Source organism: Cricetulus griseus, assembly GCF_003668045.3.
Source record: "Cricetulus griseus strain 17A/GY chromosome 1 unlocalized genomic scaffold, alternate assembly CriGri-PICRH-1.0 chr1_1, whole genome shotgun sequence".
Classification (NCBI taxonomy): Eukaryota; Metazoa; Chordata; class Mammalia; order Rodentia; family Cricetidae; genus Cricetulus; species Cricetulus griseus.
The window spans coordinates 83,421,796-83,443,291 of NW_023276807.1; the positions used below are offsets into that span (position 1 = coordinate 83,421,796).

The 21,496-nt window shown below is 36.9% G+C and overlaps 1 protein-coding gene across 4 annotated transcripts in view; it reads right to left on the bottom strand.

The window, feature by feature from the left end:
• Usp34 (ubiquitin specific peptidase 34) overlaps nt 1-21,496 on the bottom strand; it is a 185,301-nt gene that overhangs the window by 141,184 nt on the left and 22,621 nt on the right. For 3 of the 4 annotated variants that reach the window (XM_027388016.2, XM_027388017.2, XM_027388015.2), the window contains exons 3-6: nt 17,233-17,653; nt 6,825-6,875; nt 6,526-6,675; nt 2,582-2,649 (exon numbers count right to left, since the gene is read on the bottom strand). In XM_027388016.2, coding sequence (XP_027243817.1) covers nt 2,582-2,649; nt 6,526-6,675; nt 6,825-6,875; nt 17,233-17,653 — 690 coding nt within the window. The remainder of the gene's footprint in view (nt 1-2,581; nt 2,650-6,525; nt 6,676-6,824; nt 6,876-17,232; nt 17,654-21,496) is intronic. The other variant, XM_027388018.2, reaches the window with a different exon arrangement.

The window sequence follows — 21,496 nt, forward strand, 5'->3', positions numbered from 1 at the left end:
AGTACTGCTTTTACGCTGATAATTTGGGGTATGGGTTTGTTGTTCATGTTTTGTGGGGTGTGTATGTCTGCAGTATATGTGGTATATGTGAGTGTGTGTATACAACATACATGTGGATGGAAGACAGAGGTCAATGTGAGATATCTTCTTCAATTTCTCTCTACATTACTTTTTATCATTTTATCTTATTTTTATGTTTTTATTCATTTTTTATTATTTTATATTTTTTATATATTTTTTCATTTTATTGTTTATTATTTGTTTATTTAAATATGTCCTCATTTTGTGTTTCTGCTTGTCTTGCCTGCACGTATGTCTGAGTACCACTTGTATGTCTGGTGCCTGAAAAGGCTATAAGAAGGTATCATCCATTCCCCTAGGACTAGAGTTACACATGGTTAAGGAAACTGGCTCTGCTTCTTTTATAATCTGAACTAGACATCTGAACTCAAGTCTACATGCTTATGCAGCAAGCACTGTACCCACAAAGCAAACTTGCCAGACATTATGCTGACAACTAAATAATTTTCTTCTCAACTATAAGCTCATGCTTTCAATTTGCCATCATATTAATGTCTCACAAGGAATACAAAGTCTCATCTATGCTTTCTGTCTGTTGCATCACTGTTAATGACATCCACAGCAAAAGAGAAACCTAAGAAGGGGTGAGTATTGGACTCATCTGTAATGTTACTTTTTTCTTTTAATTTTTTTAAAATTAGATTTATGTGTACTTTGCCTACGTGTGTGTGTGTGTGTGTGTGTGTGTGTGTGCTTGTTGCCTGTGGAAGTTAAAAGAGAGCATTGGAACACCTTGAACTAGAGTTACTGATAGCTGTAAACTACTACGTGTGCTAGAAATTGGACCCAGGTCCTCTACATGAGCAGTTGGTACTCTTAGCAACCGAGACATCTCTCCAACACCTGTAATGTTATTATTTTTCTTTATAGCCCCATAATTACTAATCTTAGTAATTTTATTTTCATATAATATGCATATTTTCAATATAGACATCAATAATCTTGGTATAACTAATGTAATTCCTGTCTACAACATGGTATTGTACTTTTAATTGGTCCCTTAGCTTCTACTAAAGTCTCCATAGAATTTAAAAAAAGAATTTTATTAAAGGCCAAAGTGGTCTTTTAAAAACATTATTATTCGCCGGGCGTTGGTGGCTCACGCCTTTAATCCCAGCACTCTGGAGGCAGAGGCAGGTGGATCTCTGTGAGTTTGAGACCAGCCTGGTCTATAAGAGCTAGTTCCAGGACAGCCTCCAAAGCCACAGAGAAACCCTGTCTCGAAAAAACAACAACAATAACAAGAAAAACAAACAAAAAAATTATTATTCATCTACTTGAAACCTTCACTAGAGTCACCATTGCTAAAACCCAAATACTCACAATGGCCTACGAAGATCTGAATCATCTGCCCTTGCTGAGCACTCGAAGCTGTTATCATAACTACACCCTCCCTTACACAACAGGCTCACACCACTCCACTTCTAAGATCTTCTTCATCATACTCTAAGTCTATGTTCTTTCTTTTTTTCTTAGAACATATGCCCCTGACACCCTATGAGTAGCTGGTTCACATTTCCTATCATACTGCTTTACTTATAAGGTATTAAGCACATCTGAGCTATCCTGATACTCTGATATTCTGCAATACCTCCAAATGTATCAGGAAAAAGAGTAAATACTTCAAAACTTTAAAAATGAATGAGAAAAAAGTACAAAGAACTCCTGATTTTTAATCAAGAAAATTAATTCTTAGTACTCTCACAGCTCTTATCTAAGCTATACATTATTTTAGGTTTCCTTCTTAGGCTAACAATAAAACTCAAATTCAATTCCTCTTCAAAAGACCTCTCTCATTCCTGTAATTTATGTGTGTGCGCATGTATACATGAGTTGAGTATATAGAGGCTGGAGGTATTATTTTTATGGTGCCCAACAATTTTTGTTTGAGAAAGGGTCTCTCATTTGCCTGAAACTTCATCAAGTAAGCTAGGACAGGTGGCTAGCGAACTTCCAGGAATCAGTCTCCAATTCTCACCTCCCCTACAATATCTGCAGTCATGCCTGGGTCTTTAGTCTTCATATGGACTTAGGTCCTCACACTTGTGTACATGGTTTTCCAACAGAGTATCTCCTCAGGCCTCACCCCACCAAGTATGTAAAATTATAGTCCACCCTCTCATACTCTTAATATTTTTTCCTGATATTTATCCTGTAATATTTGTGATGATTTCTTATAAACCGTGTGAAACAAATTACTTTCAATAAGCTGTTCCTTAACAAAATGCTTAAAATTACTTATTGAATGAACTCAGTAAAACAATAAGTCTATTTAATTCTTCCTAAACTCACACGTAAAAACAAGATTAAATAACTTGCCAATATACACATATCAAATATAAACTCATACACACACATAGAAATTACTACATACTTATGTATAAACTGAAAATCTTCCCTATGATATATATGCAAGGGTTTTTCAAAAGCAACAAAATTGTTATATTCTGTTACAAAGTTATTTAATTAATAAATGAGGGAAGAAAGTTTATAGGCTTACCTGATAACATACGTTCTAAAAGGTATAATATGCTGCATGACAGCAGGGATATGTAGCCATATCCTAATCTATAAGTAAATGTAAACAAAACAATATAAGAAAAATGTAAAACATTTTAGTGTCTGACACTTAATTTAAAACAAGAACAATTAATATTTGGCCTCTTAAACCACACAATTTATAAATCTTTAATAGGATAAGCTACAAAAAGTTATAATTCCATCAGATAATTAATCTTATATATATAAAAAAATATAAAATCAACTTGAAAAAATACTAAAGCCATGCTTTTCCATATCTCACTGCATGAGAGCAGGTGTGTGTGTGTGTGTGTGTGTGTATTTGTGGAGTGTGAGCTGAAAAGAGATCATTCTCTCCCTCTCTCACACACACAAATATAATGTTTTTTTATATTTATTTATGTCTAAGTGTTTTGCTTGCAAGCATGTCTGTGTTTCATGTGCTTCCTTGATCTGAATTATGTATGATTTAGAACTGTCATGTGGATGCTGGGAACTGAACACAGATCCTCTGCAAGAACAATTAGTACTCTTAACCACTAAGCCACCTCTCCCACCCTAAAACATTTTTTAAAGAAACATTTGCCCCACTTATAGAAAACTGACCACTGAAAAGATTAGGCCAAATTAAACTGCACTTTCAGCACAACAAATGAGGTTTATGTATGTACAAAGTATAAAAAGTGACTCAAAGAGCAAAGATACAAAACAGGCTCAAATGGCATAGATATCAGGAAGCAATATTTCTCACAAGCTTCAGAAATTAGGACAGAAAACAAGCAAACTAAAAGGACAATGTTAGATATGAATATGCTTTTCAGGTTTACCTTTGCCCCCTCTTGGTGCTAATAAAATTATAGAGCCTCTAAATATACATTAAATATGTCATTAATAGGGGAAAAATGTTCCCTACTCTCCATAGCTTAATCACAGAGCTACTATTTGATAAAGTAGCAAAATAAAATTTTTACAAAACTGTCAACCTACTGTCTGATCTAGCACAGAGATATGTGAAAATACATAAACCTAAACTCATTTCTTATATTCAAAAGTCTCTGTTAGTCCACTTGTAAAATCAGGGAGTGTGGGTGATGCAGGATCTCATTATGCATCTCTATCTGGTTAGATCTATGTAGACCAGGCTCCCCTCCAATTCAGAGATCCACCTGTCTCTGCTTCCCGAGTACTGGGATGAAAGAAAGCACCACCACATCTAGCAAAAGCAATATTAAGACAGCTTAATTTATTCTGTTGATTGGAGAATTATTAAAACCACTGACAAGCTTGCATCTGATTATTATTTTTATTAATAACCTAAGGTATATTATTTTCTTTGTTTTTCGAGACAGGGTTTCTCTCTGTAGCTCTGGTCATCCTGGAACTTACTCTGTAGACCAGGCTGGCCTCGAACTCAGTAATACCTGCCTGCCTCTGCCTCCTAAGTGCTGGGATTAAAGGCATGTGCAACCACCACCTGGTTTAAGCTACATTATTTTCAAAAGCATGTTTTTTGTAAGGTTTATTGTTTTCTTTGTACTTCTTTTCTCCAGATGTACTAAATGTTTTTAATTCTCTATCTATACTTGACATATTTTTAATAAAAAACTTATTATGTTTGAGACAGGAAAACTCTGGAAATGAGGAAAGAGCTGAGGAAAGGTACTATATGCTAGAACCAAATTTAACCTAAAAAAAGATCTACCTGGGTCTTAATAGGTAAGCAACCATTTTAATTTATGTTCTACTACTCCAGTCTGTGATAAATGTTAATAAGCTGCCTTTCCTAAGGATTTAAAGGTCATCAGAAAATAACAATAAAAAAGGTTTTTCTTGCTGGGCAGTGATGGTAAACGCCTTTAATCCCAGCAAGGGAGGAGGGGGGCCAGAAGGCAGATCTCCGTGAGTTCGAGACCAGCCTGGTCTACAGAGCTAGTGCCAGGACAGCCTCCAAAGCCACAGAGAAACCCTGTCTCGAAAAACCAAAAAAAAAAAAAAAAAAGTTTTTCTAAGAGTGGATCCAGACAAGTGGGCTATTTGTTGCAAAACTGAAAAATGTACTAACAATCAGACAAAGACTGGCTGAAGCTAGCTAGCCAGGCATGGTGGTGCACACCTGTAATGCTAGCACTTGGGAAAGAAAGGCAAAAGGATCTCTGAATTGGAGGGTAGCCTGGTCTAAATAAGTGAGTTCCAGGACAGCCAGGACTACATATTGAGAGCCTGTCTCCAAAGTTAAAAAAAAAAAAAAGTGAAGCACTCTAAAACAGACATAATAATCTAGTTCCCAAGAAATACTATTATGCTTTTTTAAAAATATTTATTATGTATACAGTGTTCTACCTGCATATGCCTGCACACCAGAGAGGGCACCAAATTTCATTACAGATGGCTATGAGTCACCATGTAGTTGCTGGAAATTAAATTCAGGATCTCCAGAAGAGTAGCCAGTGCTCTTAACCTCTGACCCACCTCTCCAGCCTGAAATATAACTATTTTTAATGGGATATGTGATCTACACTTTGAGAGAATTAAGGCCAGTCCATCTATGCTTTATCTGTATTAGGATTCATCAGTTTTTCTTTTTCTTAATAGGAAAAGAGTTGTTTATCCTTCATTTCATTCATATATACTTATAGATTTCCAAAGAAGGATATTTTCAAGAAAAGAAATAGACATAAACAGTGTAAGTATAGTGATTCACATAAACCAGGGAAAAAGCAAATCTGAGTTCAGCCTGGACTAAATAACAATTTCAAACAAAAGACAAAGCAAACAACAAATCATAGTTCACATGACGACTAACAAAAGAAACTACTGTGTTCTAGGTGGACATGGTTGAGCCACAAACACTCTGTAATTTACACTGTCCTTTAAAATTGACTAAAAACACTGTGTTGGAAGTAGAATTTCACTACGTAGACTACACTATCCTCTATTTCAGAGAGATCATCTGCCTCTGCAGTGCTGGGATTAAAGGTATGCATTTCTACACCCAGCATCACTTTGTATTTATTTATAAACTTTAGGAAGAGTGGGATCAAAACACCAAAAGGAGGTTTTTAAAAAAGTCAAAACTACTAATGTTTATAAGTTTTTAATTTATATAAACTATTTTTTCATTTGTTTTTACTTTCTCAGAAAGGCTGAACTCAAACCTGCTTTGTAGCCAAGGCTAGGCTGTGTTAAACTTTTTCACCATTATCAGAAAACAGGGATTTAAAGATACTCTTGGTAAGAATCACTAATTTAAGAAACACAAAGGTACGCACAGTCAATAAATCTGAGTACTACCAGTACCCTCCCTTTCCAGTGTACTGTGGTACTGCAGAGGAAGCAGTGCTGCTCAAGTGCTTTTTCAGACATACATTTTTAAATTATAAATAGTTATACCAAAATTCAGGTTTTGGTTAAATATATTTAACTTTAGCTATGCTCTTTTAGAAATGACCAAAGTTAAAGGCTGAATATACAGGTATAATAAAATTACTTCTCTCAGACAATTTTTACCGTGCCTCACAGTTCTGACAGTGTAAAGAGAAAACGAAACATTACATCCTTTTATATAATGTACAGGGAAGTAAGACATATTCCAATAGTGAAGTAGATAGCCATCACTAAGAAGCAAAACGTTATCCCAGGACGAACAGAACACCCCAGACAAAAAAGACTAAGTTCAACAAAAGCCATTTACCTTTAATTTTACATAAAAGAGATAATCGTAATATTAACTTAAATTTTATTTTATTCAAATTATAATTTTACTGGCTTTTAAAATATTTACATATTCAGCTTAAATTATGCAAAGATGGTTGCATATGCAAATTGATTAAAACTTGCCATTTATAGACCAAAAAAAATCTCATGGCACCAAAATCCAAGATATTGCACTAGAAAAGTTCAAGACTAATTCCAAACAATACTTACATTAGAAACAACTGTAATAAATGCATGTGCTATAAGAAACGGCAAAGTTTCAGGAGTTCCATATTCAAAACAATCTTTCATAAGAGAAAGGCCATTTTTCCCACAAAACAGACAGACATAACGAAGCAAATGCAAGGGTACTTCTACATCCTATGAAAAGCAAAAAAGTACATCAGTTTTAAACTTATATAAAAAGAAATAATTTTCAATTTATGAGAAACATTGGAACAATGATATAAAAACAAACTCAAAAGAAAAAAATTTCTATAAACCTTAGAATAAAGAAGATAAACACTTACATTCATATCACAGAATGCCCCTAATATGTTACTTTCTTGCGTCGATATATCCTAATTTTAAAAAAAAGTAAATATTAGGTCATTATTAAATGACAATCAAAAAACATAAATTTTCTAAAAGTGATTTTATAAAATCTCAGGAAGTTATTTTATAGCCATCAATAGCAACATCCCCTACTGAAGTTACAATAACTCAGCTCTGAAGTGTACTTAAAGTCCTCTGCAGAAAACTTCCCTGTAGTACACACTGCATTGTCCTCCTCCTGCTGCTTAGGTTTCTTTCACAGTAACCAGCAAGCGTCAGGCAAGTGTTCTGCAACTGAGCTACTCTATTTGAGAAAGGTTCTCCCTGCAGAAGCCCAGAAGAGCCTTGAATTCATGACTTTCCTGTCTCCATCTTCACAGGTAACATTACAGCTGTGCACAATCACACTGGGTTTACTTTTCCTTCTCAAATAAAAACAATTTAAACCATATATGTTTTCCTTTAAAATAATAGTGTATCTGGGCAGGTAAATTGTTTAATGTTAGAATTCGTGCCTAGCATGTGTAAGACCCTGGGGCTGGACCTTAACCACTTGGGGGGGCACACTTCAGAAACTTAAATGATTATCAAACTACACTCTGGAATTCTCTAGAGCGAGGCTCCAGAGTTCCCTAATATGTGTTCCATATCTAAAATTTAAACTGTGTCAGCTGGTAGATGGTGACACGTGCCTTTAATCTCAGCACTCAGGAGGCAGAGACAGGTGGATCTCTGTGAGTTCCAGGGCAGGTTCCAAAGCTTCAGAGAACCCGTCTCGAAAAACAAACAAACAAAAAAAAACAACAAAAAAATAAACTGTGCCCTGTCTCAAACAGAGAGGTTAAAAAAAAAAAAGATTTAAACTGCTGACTGAAGTACACTGATGGTAACCATATAAGCAAATATGGGTACTATGGGGTAAACAGTCACTTTCAATATTTAAAATATTAAATATCTCCTTTAGATCTGCAGGTAATATTTTGAATATTTTAGACCTCCAGATAATCTTTTGGATGTTTCAGTCTGAGGAGGTATTAAGAGAAATGTTGGGAAAATGTATAATCATGTTCACAAAAACTGATACAAATTTAAATACAACTAATACCCATTGATCAGGTAAGTAAATGGTAGTACAAACACCCAATCCTAGAGAGCCTATCAAAAAGAAAACACTCTAAAAACTGAAATGTAGTATAAGTTTGTCTAACTATAGACGTAAGATATGTAAGTTATATCTTTTAAAACCTGTTAAAAAAAAAAAAAAAAAAAAAAGCCAGGCAGTGGTGGTGCACACCTTTAAATCCAGTCAGTGCTCTGGAGGCAAAGGCAGGAGAATCTCTGAATTCAAGGCCAGCTTGGTCTACAGAGCAATTTTCAGAACAGCCAGACAGCCCGTGCTACAGATAAACACTGTCTCAAAATCACCCCCTCCAAAAATAGGCCTGATGAAAACAAAATGCATAGAAAAAAATTAAGCAGATTTGTATGCTCTAGAGAAAGTAATACTGTCTGTATTATATTTAAGAACAGAACTTATGATCAAGATCTAATTATCAAAATTATTTAAAATCAGGATCATACTACTGGAGAGCACAGGCTGGCCTGGAATTTACAATCCTCCTGACGTTGGCTTTCAAGTATGCAATACTATGCCTTGCTGATCATAATTTAGGCATACAATGGAGTGGGATTTCAGAAAGGGTCTCTGATAGGCAATGTCCTTCTGTATGTTGTGAATATGTATCTCTTTTTGGTTAATGAATAACTATTTCAGCCAATGGACAGGGAGGATGAAGCAGGCATGAAGTATAAGCAGGGATACCAGACTAGGGGAATGCTGGGAAGAGTAGGGCAGAGAGTGAGTCAGAGACACTATGTAGCTGCCAAGGAAGATAAGGGGCCCGGACATCACCGGTAAGCCAATACGATTTAGTTATACTATAAATATAGAATGGATTAATAATTAAGAGAGAGCTAGCCAATTGGAAGCCTGAGCCATTGACCAAACAGTTTATAATTAATACAAGCTTCTGTGTGTTTATCTGGAACTGAACGGCTGCAGGACGGGGCAGGACAGAAACTTCCATCCACAAGACTCATATAGCCTAGGCTGGCTTTGAACTCCCTTTAACTCTCAATCCTACCCTAATCTGCCCAGAGGTGAGATAATAGGTATGCACCAATGTATACTTCTTTTTAAAGTCTGCAAAGATATGAATTGTAAAGATATTTAACTACAAGGGTGTGTTTTGTCACTGAGGAAGCATTGGGGGAAAAAGGTGAGGTCCAGGACTTTTAAAGTTTTTATTTTGTAGCCGGGCGTTGGGGGCACACGCCTTTAATCCCAGCACTCGGGAGGCAGAGGCAGGCAGATCTCTGTGAGTTTGAGACCAGCCTGGTCTACAAGAGCTAGTTCCAGGACAGCTTACAAAGCCACAGGGAAACCCTGTCTCAAAAAACCAAAATAAATAAATAAATAAATAAATAAATAAATAAATAAATAAAGTTTTTATTTTGTATATTCTGTTTTTTAATTAGTTATACTATAAATACATTCATCTGAAACAGATACCAAGAGAACTCATTCATTCTTTACCATTACCTGTTTCACAAAAAGCTGAATTGTTGAAATGTGTGAAAATGACTGAAAAATCCCAGCACTCTCAGAACACTGAACATGAACTAAAATTATCCAAATAAAAACACTTTCCAAAATAGGTATACTAAACCTTTTTTTTTTTTTTTTTTTTTTAAGTTTCTAATAACAGGGCCTCAAGTTACTCTCAACAAATGTTTATAATTGAGATTGTAGTTCAGTGACAGAACACTTGCCCAGCACATATAAGGCTCTGGGTTCCAGCCTAAGCATCAGCAGGGAAAATTTCTGAGTTTAAGAACTCCTGTGGCACTATTAAAGCACTAGGTCACTGACAATGAACCATGCTGGAATATTACTTTCCATCAAGATTATTGATGCATAGCATGAACACAGTATGAAACTCTGAAAAGGTTTCTATGCTGATGTGCCATTGGTTCCATATGGAGTAACTATTTTCCCAGTCCATACTTCTCCTGCCACTTCCTTTTTAGTGCTGGCATTTTTAAATACATACAGCCAAGTCTAGATTACAATCTCATTATAATCTTTATGTTTATGAAATGAAATTATACCACATTGTAGAAGCAAACAAAACCATATTAAAAACAAGTGGTTACAGCCGGGCAATGGTGGCAAACAGCTTTAATCCCAGTACTTGGGAGGCAGAGGTAGGTGGATCTCTTGAGTTCTGGGGACAGTTCCACAGAGAAACCCTGTCTCAAAAAAACAGAAACAAGTGGGTAATTAAAGAGTGAAATAATTCTCTATCTAATAAAACAAATACTGCTCCATAACGAAGCCATAAAAAACTAGAGGTCACTGAGTTGAGAATTAAATTTGTGCTTAAAATTGGGAGTACTTCAATTTACAGTAATAGTTATGTAATTCTGGGAGTACACTAAAAACAGCTGTAAAGTTGTTAAAGATTTTATGGCACACTCTTTTAATCCCAGCACTCAGGAGATCTTCTGTCTACTTAGCAAGTTCCAGACTAGCTAGGGCTACAGAATGAGACACTATCAAGTAAATAAATAGATAAAAGGATGAAGGAATGAATATATGAACAAACAAATGAGAAAAGCCTTACAAGATCACTGAGTAAGGGTGCTTGCTGCCAAGCCTGACAACTTGAGTTTAAGCTTCAGAACTCACATGGTAGAAAGTGGGAACTGACTCCTGAAAGTGTCCTCTGGCTTCAAGGAACTCTTTAACACGAGCATGCACGCACATGCATACAATACACAAAATAAAGTATAATAAAATTATTTTTAAAAACTATTTTATGACAAGGTCCCACTATGTAGCCTAAGAGCTGACTCAGAAGGGGCCACCACATCCAGCTTTGATTTTTGTTTAACGGTCTCATATTTAGCCTATGCTGGCCTTAAGCTCACCACACAATCAAGGATAACTTGTTTATTCCTGATCCTCCACCTCATAAACCTTCACAAAACTAGCAACATCAAACACCACACCCAGTTCATTAAGTAGTAGGGATCACTAGACACTCTACAAACTTAACATTTTGTATGTTTTTTTGTTTTTAATTTAAAAGAGATTCATGATCGATTGCCACAAACTGAAGCTTGCTGTGCTACTGAAGTTCTAAACTACCGAGGGCAATACAGCAATAACCTGTCTCCAAAAAAAGAGTAAGTTTTTAACAGGGTACCAAAAATAAAATAGCAGTCAGTAAAAGGACCAAAAACATTAGTTCAAGGCTATCTTTGCCACATAGTGAATTCAAGTCAGCCTGAGCTACACAAAACCCTCTTAAAATTGTCAAGTTACAGGAACACAGTCTCATCATACCATGAACACACACATTAAAGAAAAGTACTGCCACCTCTCTCTGCTCTGCAGACTTCCTTGTTTGAGACATAGTCTCACTATACAGTATTAGGTGTCCTGGAACTTACTATGAAGACAAGGCAAGACTCTGCCTTCCAAATGCTGGGATTAAAGGTATGAACCACTTCATCCAGCCCCAAGGGATCAGCTCTTAACAGTACTTTGCTGTTGGCGGGTGGTGGAAAAGAGTATCTTTAATGCCAGCACTTCAGAGGGAGGGGCAAATGGATCTCTGAGTTTGAGGCCAGGGCTACTCAAAAAAAAAAAAAAAAAAAAAAAAAAGGGAGTATTTTGATAGTCTTGCCATGAGCAAGGTTCAGTGGTTCCCAGCGGTAGCTAACAATCAGTTGTAATTCTAGTTCCAGGAAATCCAATGCCCTCTTAACAATCAGTTGTAATTCTAGTTCCAGGAAATCCAATGCCCTCTTCTGGCCCCCAGACACCAGGCAGGCATGCAGTGCGCACAAGTCAGAGTGTGTGTGTGTGTGTGTGTGTGTGTGTGTGTGTGTGTGTGTGTGTGTGTGTGTGTGTGTGTGTGTGTGTGTGTGTGTGTGTGTGTGTGTGTGTGTGTGTGTGTGTGTGTGTGTGTGTGTGTGTGTGTGTGTGTGTGTGTGTGTGTGTGTGTGAGAGAGAGAGAGAGAGAGAAAGCCAAAATGTCATATATATAAATCCTTAGCTGGGCGTTGGTGGCACACGACTTTAATCCCAGCACTCAGGAGGCAGAGGCAGAAGGATCTCTCTGAGTTCGAGGCCAGCCTGGTCTCCAGAGCGAGTGCCAGGATAGGCTCCAAAGCTACACAGAGAAACCCTGTCTGGGGGGAGGGGGGGGGGATCCTTTAAACAGATTGTATTATGGTACCTCTCTCATCTGAGTATTTTGAGCAGCCAGGACAATGGTCACATGTCACTCCATTTTGCTTCTACAATTTTTATAATTATATTTAATTTCAAAAAGTTTTTAGAACACTACAGCAGTACATCATTTCATAGAATTACTAATAACTTGTCCCCAACAATATTACCTATTTTCAGTCACAAAGTATTTTAAAACACTTTTAACTTTGAGTAGAGCACTTAAGTCCCACAAGTTGAAGACCAACTGTGTGTAACACAGCAAGAGACACAAAATAGTTAATAACTTGGGACTGGGGGCTGCATCTCAGTGATGCAGTACTGGCCTTCATACATGAAGCCTTAGGTTTAATCCTATTAACTGCCCCTCCTACCACCCATATATATGTAAACATACATAAACATACATATTACTACTCAACTTTAAGAGGATACTAGGAAGGAAAGAGGAGAGGTGCAAACAAGTCTCCAAGTTTCCATTCTCTTGAGTATTAGTTGTTGACAATCAGTTCAAATTATCAAGAAATTGTGTTGTTCGTTCCAAGACCTGATCCTAGGACTTCACATCATCACACAGCAGAAATATCGCCAAATCTTTTAATGTCTAAAAGCTAAGTAAATCCTTCCTCTATTAAACAAGGGCAATGACTAGTTTTCTAGTCACCACTCTCAAAATATGAACAACATAAGTTTTGAACCTTTTCCTTGTAAAAGATTTCATCAAGTTACACAGCTTAAAAACAAAACTTCAAGTAAAAGGCTTAATCAGGAAAGGATGGCTCAAAAATAAAATTTAACACTAAATGGACTATGAATTCAAAGAAAAGAAAGCTGGGCCTGATGGTAAACACCTGCAACCCAGCACTTTAAAAGGTGGAGGCAATAGGATTGTGAGTTGAAGATGAATGTATACTATATGGTGAGACCTTGTCTCAATAGGAAACAAAAAGGTAGAACTAGAAAATAATTGTCACCGTACTGTTTATTAAACATCATTCCAAAACAATTGTTGGCGTAAACAAACATATTTATAAATAAAGATAGTCTAACTCTAAAATAAACCACAAACTTTAGGGTATTTTTAAACAGTGAATAAGAACAGAACACTTGGGGCTGGAGAGATGGCTCAGAGGTTAAGAGCGCTGGCTGCTCTTCCAGAGATCCTGAGTTCAATTCCCAGCAACCACATGGTGGCTCACAATCATCCATAATGAGACCTGGCGCCTTCTACTGGTAATATATGTATATATGCAGACTGTTGTATACATAATAAATAAAATCTTTAAAAAATAAAAAAAAGAACAGAAACTTAAGAAGCATTCCCTTTACAAAATTCAGTAAGAAAAGTCTTTTATGGGTTTTTTTTAGTAAAATTATTTTAATAAAGATTTATAAAATTTCAATAAATTTTAACCCATTTTATGATACCATTACTTTCAACCAAGTAACCACATGAAATTGTCTTGAAAAATAGTAATAACAAGACACTGTACTCCAAAAAGAAAAGTATTAAGCAATAACTATAATATTTACAGATTATCATTTTAAATCCAAGAAGAAGAAAAAAGATCACTGATGACTAAACTGACTTTAGGAACAAAATAACGGATTCAGAATTACACATAGTAGGCTTATAAAGAATTTTTTGGTTTGTATGTTTTGAGCCAAGGTTTTACTCTGAAGGCCAACTTGTTTTAGAATTTACTTCAGTTGGCCCAAGCTGTCCTCAAACTTTGGTGGTTCTCCTGCCTCAGTCTCCTGAGGACTGGTATTAAAGGCATGAGCCTGTTTTCATTAAGAAAATTTTAACTAGCAGGGAGGCAGAGCTAGGTGGATCTATGTAACTTCCAGGCCGGCCTGGTCTACAATGTAAGCTCCAGCAAGCTGAGCAGTTACAAAGTAAGGTTCTGCCACACACCCCAAAAAACTAATTAACTGGATAAAATTAATTTCTGAATAAAGTTTATATACCTAGGTTCCTAATTAAAGTACTTCTAGTACCTTTCAATAGAAATTTGAGGCATGAAAACAAAATTTACACTGTATTCTAATGATTAAATTTTAAAAGAATTTTAGGGGGCGATGGCTCAGAGGTTAATAGCACTGGCTGCTGTTTCAGAGGTCCTGAATTCAATTACCAGCAACAGCATGGTGGCTCACAACCATCTGCAATGAGATTTGGTGCCCTCTTCTGGGATGCAGGCATACATGCAGACAGAACACTGTATGCATAATAAATAAATAAAATTTGTAAGATTTTAGATTAATTTTTATTTCATGTGTATAGGTATTCAGTCTGCATGTAAACCTGTGCACCATGTGCAAACTAGGCCAGAAGAAAGTATGGATCCCCAGGACAGAATGTTATGAGCTGCCATGCGAGTGTTGGGAATCCAACCTGCTCTCTACAAGAGCAGCCAATGCTCTTAACTACTGAGCCATCTCTTCAGGCTCTCAAGATCACATTTTTAGCAATTCATTTGTTTAAAAAAAAAAAAATTCTGACACTTTTTGGTATCTTTAATGTATCTTATAAAATTCTTCGCAAAGTTTTTACACAGAACCACACTAAATTCTAAAAGAAAGCATAATCTAGCTCAAAATGGTCTTCTGAATATTTCTAATAAGGATAATATCCAATTCATTGGCTATGTTTTCTCAACACAATGTGAAAATATTCCAATAAGTGACTATTATTTTCAGATGAAGAAAAGCTGGTAACATGAAAGTTACAGAAGATATAAGCTGAAAAAGTGACAGACCTGGAAAAAAATAAATAAATAAAGCCACCCAGTTATGGTGGCACATGCCTTTAATCCCAGCATTTGGCTGGCAGACAGGCGGATCTCTGAGTTGAGATGAGCCTGGTCTACTGAGCGAGTTCCAGGACAGCCAGCCAAGGCCATACAGAGAAACCCTGTCTGAACCAAAAACCAACCAAACAATAAATCCTAGCACTAAAGAGGCAGAAAGAAGCAGTATGGTGCCAATTTGATCTACACAGCACATTCCAGACCAACCAGAGTTACACAGTGAAACCTTTTCTATAAATAAATTTTTAAATCAATCAATAAATAAATAAATAAAAGCAGCCATGTGGCACATCAACTTGTCAATATTATGGGAAGCAGACAGTTTAAAATATGAATGAGGACTAGAGATATGGCTTTGTTGACAGGGTATTTGCCTAGTAAGCACAAATCCCCATGTTTGATCCCAAGTATCGCATAAGCAAATATGGCAATTTATGCTTGTAATTCCAGCACCAAGGATGTAGAAGAAGGAGTTCAAGATCATCCTTTACTACACAGTGAGCTTTAGGCCCATATTATTATCATAATAATAACAACAAAACTACCTTTCCTCCCTACGTAGAGACTTTCACCACTCCTTTGAATGCTATGAATTACATGAATCACCAAAATGCGAATGAATTTATTCTACACCATATTATTTAGAGGAAGCCAAGATGCCTTACTGCTTCTACTTTTGCCTTCCTCAAACACTCCTAAAATCACAATGTAAGGAAGCTTGTCCATCTGCGTAGAAGTCATAGCCATGGAAGAAAATACAAGGAACCTACACAGAGAAGCCTAACTTATGACTAACTCATCCAGCACACCAAGTAAATATAGTACACGAATGAGCAACACAAGCCTGGCAAGTGGACTCCCATTCTCATAGAATGAAAAGAAACAAACTATTGTACTGAGTCAAATACAACACCACATAAATTGTCTCAATTCCTTTTTTATAAACCTATTTTTATGTGCACTGGTGTTTTGCCTTGCCTGCATACATGTCTGTGTGAGGGTGCCAGATCCCTTGGAACTAGAATTATAGACAGTTGTGAGCTGCCATTAAGGTGCTAAGAATTGAACCCAGGTCCTCTGGAAGAGCAGTCAGTGTTCTTAACTGCTGAGCCATCTCTCCAGCCCCCAATTCCTTCTTTCTATGAATGCAATTATCTTCACAAATCTTAAATTACTAAGTTTCTGGAAATGCTCATAAAAATAACACATGCAGAATTAAGCACCTTGCCTTACCAAAGAAAACACTTTTTAAAATGTAAATATAATTTGTTAAGACCTGTTTGATGATTAAAAATTCTAGTCAGACATCTTTTTGAGGGGGAAGTGAGGGGGTTGAGGCAGTTTCTGTGTAGCCTTGTCTGCCCTGGAACTCACTCTGTAGACTGGGCTGACTCTGAACTCAGAGATCTGTGTGCCTCTGCCTCCCAAGTGCAGAGATTAAAGACATGCACCACCACTAACCCGATAGTCTGATATCTGTTTCTAAAAATGAAATTAAAAACTCCATGTGGTTCTTTTACCACAACTATTTTTAAATTTTATGTATATGTGTGTGCTTAAGTGTATGTTTTCCCATCACATGTATGTAGGAACCTGAAGAGGTCAGAATGGGGGTCAGACCCCCTGGAACTAGAGCTACAGACAGTTGTAGACCACTGAAGGGTGCTGGAAACAGAATGTGGGTCCTCTGAAACTATTTTGATAGTGTTAGGACATGAACTTGGACCTCATGCAAATGATAGGCAAGCACTCCATCACTGAAACTACATTATATGCCCAGCCATCAGTTTTTAAAGTCACAATAAATACAGCATAAAAATGTTTAAGTCATTTAAAATTTAGATTCTATGAATTCAATTATACATAAATTACTCAAATTTTCAACCTAAACTGTTATAAAAAGGTCTGGAGAAAACAATTTTGATAATACCAGTAAAATTTTTAGAAAAATTGCCATCAAACTGGGACATGATTGTGCACACCTGTATGTAATCCAAATTCTAAGGCTGAAGCAAATGAATCAAACCTCAAGGCCAGCCCAAGGATACACAAAGTTCAAGGCCTATAGACTTCAGGACTGTACAGTGAAACCCTGTCTCAAAGAAAAAAGAGGAAGGAAGGAGAGAGAAGGGAATGGAACAGGGGCAGGGTAGTCAGAAAGAAAGTTTACCATCAAAAATACCTAGTTTCCATCATTCACAGATAAAGAAATGACTGACAAGCTTAGTAGGACTTGATAAAAGGGTCACAGTACCTATTTTTACATACCTCTATAGTAGGATGAGTATTATGCTTGTAAGCAGTATATAAGGGAAACTGAATTTGAAAAATTTTTGCTACACACAGTAATAGTTTTTCCTTCTCATCTGTACTCCATAAACTAAAAGGATCAGAACTCTTTGAAGATTCTTCCTCAGACAGATTACAAATTCTTGTAGAGTTTGATTTTTTTTCTATTGATTTTTGTCTTTCTGCATTTCCTTCATTACATTCTCTATCTATACTCAGTGGTTCTTCTGCTTGATTACTCTCATCTTGCCACGTGGAATCTATGTTAACGGTAGTACAATGTTTACAAAGCTGGTCCCGGAGCACTTGAACTTGGGCAATCACTAAGTTAATAAGTGCACACACTACTTGGTTAAAAATCTCCAAATGCTTATATTCCTTGAAGCAGCACAGACATTGCCTATAAGAGAAAATAAAATGCAATAAATAAATGCTTCCTAGAGAGGGAACAATTATACATTTTAATAAGTAACAAAAGAAGAAACTTCTAAAATACTTAAAAAACATCAGTTTTCTCCCCTTTCTCCTAGGGTAGCACTGTACTAACTTCTAATGATAGAATCACAGGCCAGCTATGGTGATGCATGCCTTTAATCCTGGCATTTGGGAAGCAGAGAGGCAGGTGGATCTCTGTGAGTTCAAGGACAGCCCGGTTTATAGAAATCCTGTCTCAGAAAAAAACAAAAAAAAACAAACAAACAAAAACAGAAAAAATTTGCTTAAAGACTACTTGGGATGGGTATTCTGACCCTATCTGGAAGACCAGACACATTCAGAAAAACAAAACACTCTCTTCAATGCGGGGGGGGGGGGACGACAACGGACGACGACACAGAAACAAAAGAATAGGACGTGTCGTATTACATAGAATCTAGTTCTTTTAAACCAGTTCAATTAATAGTACAATAACTGGCATTCTTCAGGTAATTAATAATCTTGTTATTCAGTAACTAAATGAGAAGTACCCAGTTCTTGAGGCCCAGCAGTGGTGTCGTACACCTTTAATCCCAGGACTCAGGAGACAGAGGCAGGTGGATCTCTGACTTCGAGGCTAGCCTGGTCTACAAAGTGAGCTCCAGGATAAGCTCCAAATTATATTAGTATACAAAGACTGATGACAGTTAATCAGCTATTCCTCATGACTTATGCCTTGAAGTATTAGCAAAATATCTCTACCTTAGTCCAAACATCTCACCAGCAACCCTGTATGAACACATAGAAAACTATGATGTGGGATGTCCTTCTGTAAACTGCAAATATGTGTTGCTTTTATTGGTTGATAAATAAAGCTGTTTTGGTCAATAGACAGGCAGAATATAGCTAGACAGGAAATCCAAACAGAGTTACAGAGATAAAGAAGGCAGAGTTTGGCCGGGCGTTGGTGGCGCATGCCTTTAATCCCAGCACTCGGGAGGCAGAAGCAGGTGGATCTCTGTGAGTTCGAGGCCAGCCTGGTCTCCAGAGCGAGTGCCAGGATAGGCTCCAAAGCTATACAGAGAAACTCTGTCTCGAAAAACCAAAAAAAAAAAAAAAAAAAAAAAAGAAGGCAGAGTTTGGGAGACACCATGTAGCTGCCATAGAAGATGCTAGAGCATTACCGGTAAGCCATGACCACAAAGCAATATATACATTAATAGAAATGGGTTAATTTAAATGTGAGAACTAGTTAGCAATAAGCCTGAGCCATTGACCAAACAATTATAATTCATGTTAAACCTTAGAGTGGTTATTTGGGAACGGTGAGCAGAAAGAGAAACCTCCAGTTTTATAGGTATGATAAAATCAGGAATATGACCCACAAAAACCACTGACACACTTTCATTTGAAAAGAAAACTGAAACTTTCTTCCTTGAGTGTAGAAGGAACTTGCTTCCAGTGAACAGAATGTGGTAGAAATTAAAGGATGGGACATCTAAGAATATGTCATAAAGACACTACAACCATGATATTAATTAATGACACCTAAGCTGCCTATTGAAAGGTGTATATGACAAACAACTAAGGCCTCCTGCAAGCACTTAATTTGACAGCAGATCCTCTAGTCCCATGTAAGCCTCCAGATGATTATAACAACTTACTAAAACCTTATGATAAATCCAACACAGAATCAACTAACTATATCATTCCAAAATCCTATTCCACTGTGATCCTGTGTCTAATTAATTAATTAAATAAATACTATTTTCGTAGGAATATGTCACATTGATGAAATAAAAGTGCTTTTACTCCAAAGGTCTCTGCCAGCTATAAAATTCCATATTACCATTACTTTTAAGAATTTTTTAAGGAGACAAGGTCTCACTATGTGGCTCTAGATGGCCTAAAACTCACAATGTAGAACAGGTTGGCCTCAAACTCAGAAACTCACCTGCGTGACACCCAAATGCTAGGATTAAAGGCATATGTCACAACACTCAGACCCCCCCATTCTCTTTCTCCCTCCCTCCATGGGGTGTGGGTGTGTGTGTGTGTGTGTGTGTGTGTGTGTGTGTGTGTGTGTGTGTGTGTATGTGTGTGCGCGTGTGTGTTTGTATGTGCACATGCCTCAGAAGGCCACAAGAGGGTATCAGATCCCCTGTGTCTGCAGTTACCAGACAGGGTTGGTAGGAACTGAAGACGGGTCCTCTAGAAAACCAACAAGTCCTCTTAACCACTGAGCCATCTCTGTACTCTTCCTACACATCTCTCCAGCCCCAACCCTCAGCCCATATTATAATGTGTATGAGGATAAACAAATACAATGCCTTTAACCCCAGCATCAAGAGTTGAGGCCAGAGTGATTCCAAAGTGAGCTAGAACTACAAAGTAAGACACCCTCCCCCAATTTTAAAATGAACAACAAAAATTATTCAAGGGCAATGGTAGCATACACCTTTACTCCCACATCTTGGGAGGCAAAGGCAGGAGAATCTCTGAGTTGCTGGTCTATACAGCAAGACAATTAGATCTATACAAAAAAATGAAAAACAACAAAATACTTGGATGTTTTTTCCTGATAAACAAGCCTGCCTGTTTATCTCCTATCTCCCTTTTTTTTCACTTCCAATACTTGGGATCAAATCCAGGACTTCATGCACACTTGAAAAGCCCTCTAACTGCTGAGCCACAACCCTACACATTTTTTTTTTTTTACATTGACAGGGTTCCAGGATGATCAGGATATTCCAAAATATAAGGATTACAGGCATAAACCACCACTCCAGACTTAGCTTCTTCCTATAATGCTAATGGAGTGAGAAGCCTTCAACTTGGGCATTTTTCTTAGTAACAGCAAGAATCTAAAGATCTTGGCCTCATCTCAGAATAGTAAACAGGGGCTGGAGAGATGGCTCAGTAGTTAAGAACACTGGCTGGTCTTCCAGAGGTCCTGAGTTCAATTTCTAGCAACACATGTTGGCTCACAGCCATCTATAATAAGATCTGGTGCCTTCTGGCCTGCAGGTACACATGCAAACAGAACACTGCATACGTAATAAATAAACACAGAAAAACAAATTTTAAAATTAATTGCCAGAAAATGGGAATTGGGGCTGGAGCAATGGCTTACTGGTTAAATACACTGGTTGCTCTTCTAGAGGACCTGGGTTCAGTCCAGCGTCCACAGGTGGGTCACAAATGTCTATAATTCCAGTTTCACCAGATCCAATGCCCTCTTCTGGTCTCTGCAGGCATTGTATGTATGTGGAGCAGAGGGCATAATGTCCAACACATAAAAAAAAATAAAGGAAAACTAAAAAGGAAATGGTAATTAAGGTATGTAACCCTATCTCAAAGACAAAACAAAACAAAAAAAAAAAAAAAAAAAAAACACTAAAAAGACTCAGGTAGCCAGACAGAAAAGGAGTACTCAATGAAGGGTATCGAGTAACCTTCCCTGCCCAGCAGCTAAACTATCACAGCCAAAGACTAAAGGACAGAAAATAAATCCAAAAGATATAGATAAGAAAGCATTACTTTGAGGCCAGTGTGGTCTACAAAATGAGTTCTAGGCCAAACAAGCTACACAGTCTCAAAGAAAAGCAAAGCCTGTACACCATTTTATTCATACCTCTCATACAATACAGACCATCACTTTAAAATGCCCACTCACAAATCATATCCAACTTACTTTGTTGTGCCCATAAAGGAGAGCCAAAAATAAGTCTTTGTAACAGCAAAGGACCAAAACAAACAATGAATTAAAACACTATCATAGATAAACAAAACTAACAATAAAAAGATTTAGCCTAGCTTGGTAGTACAC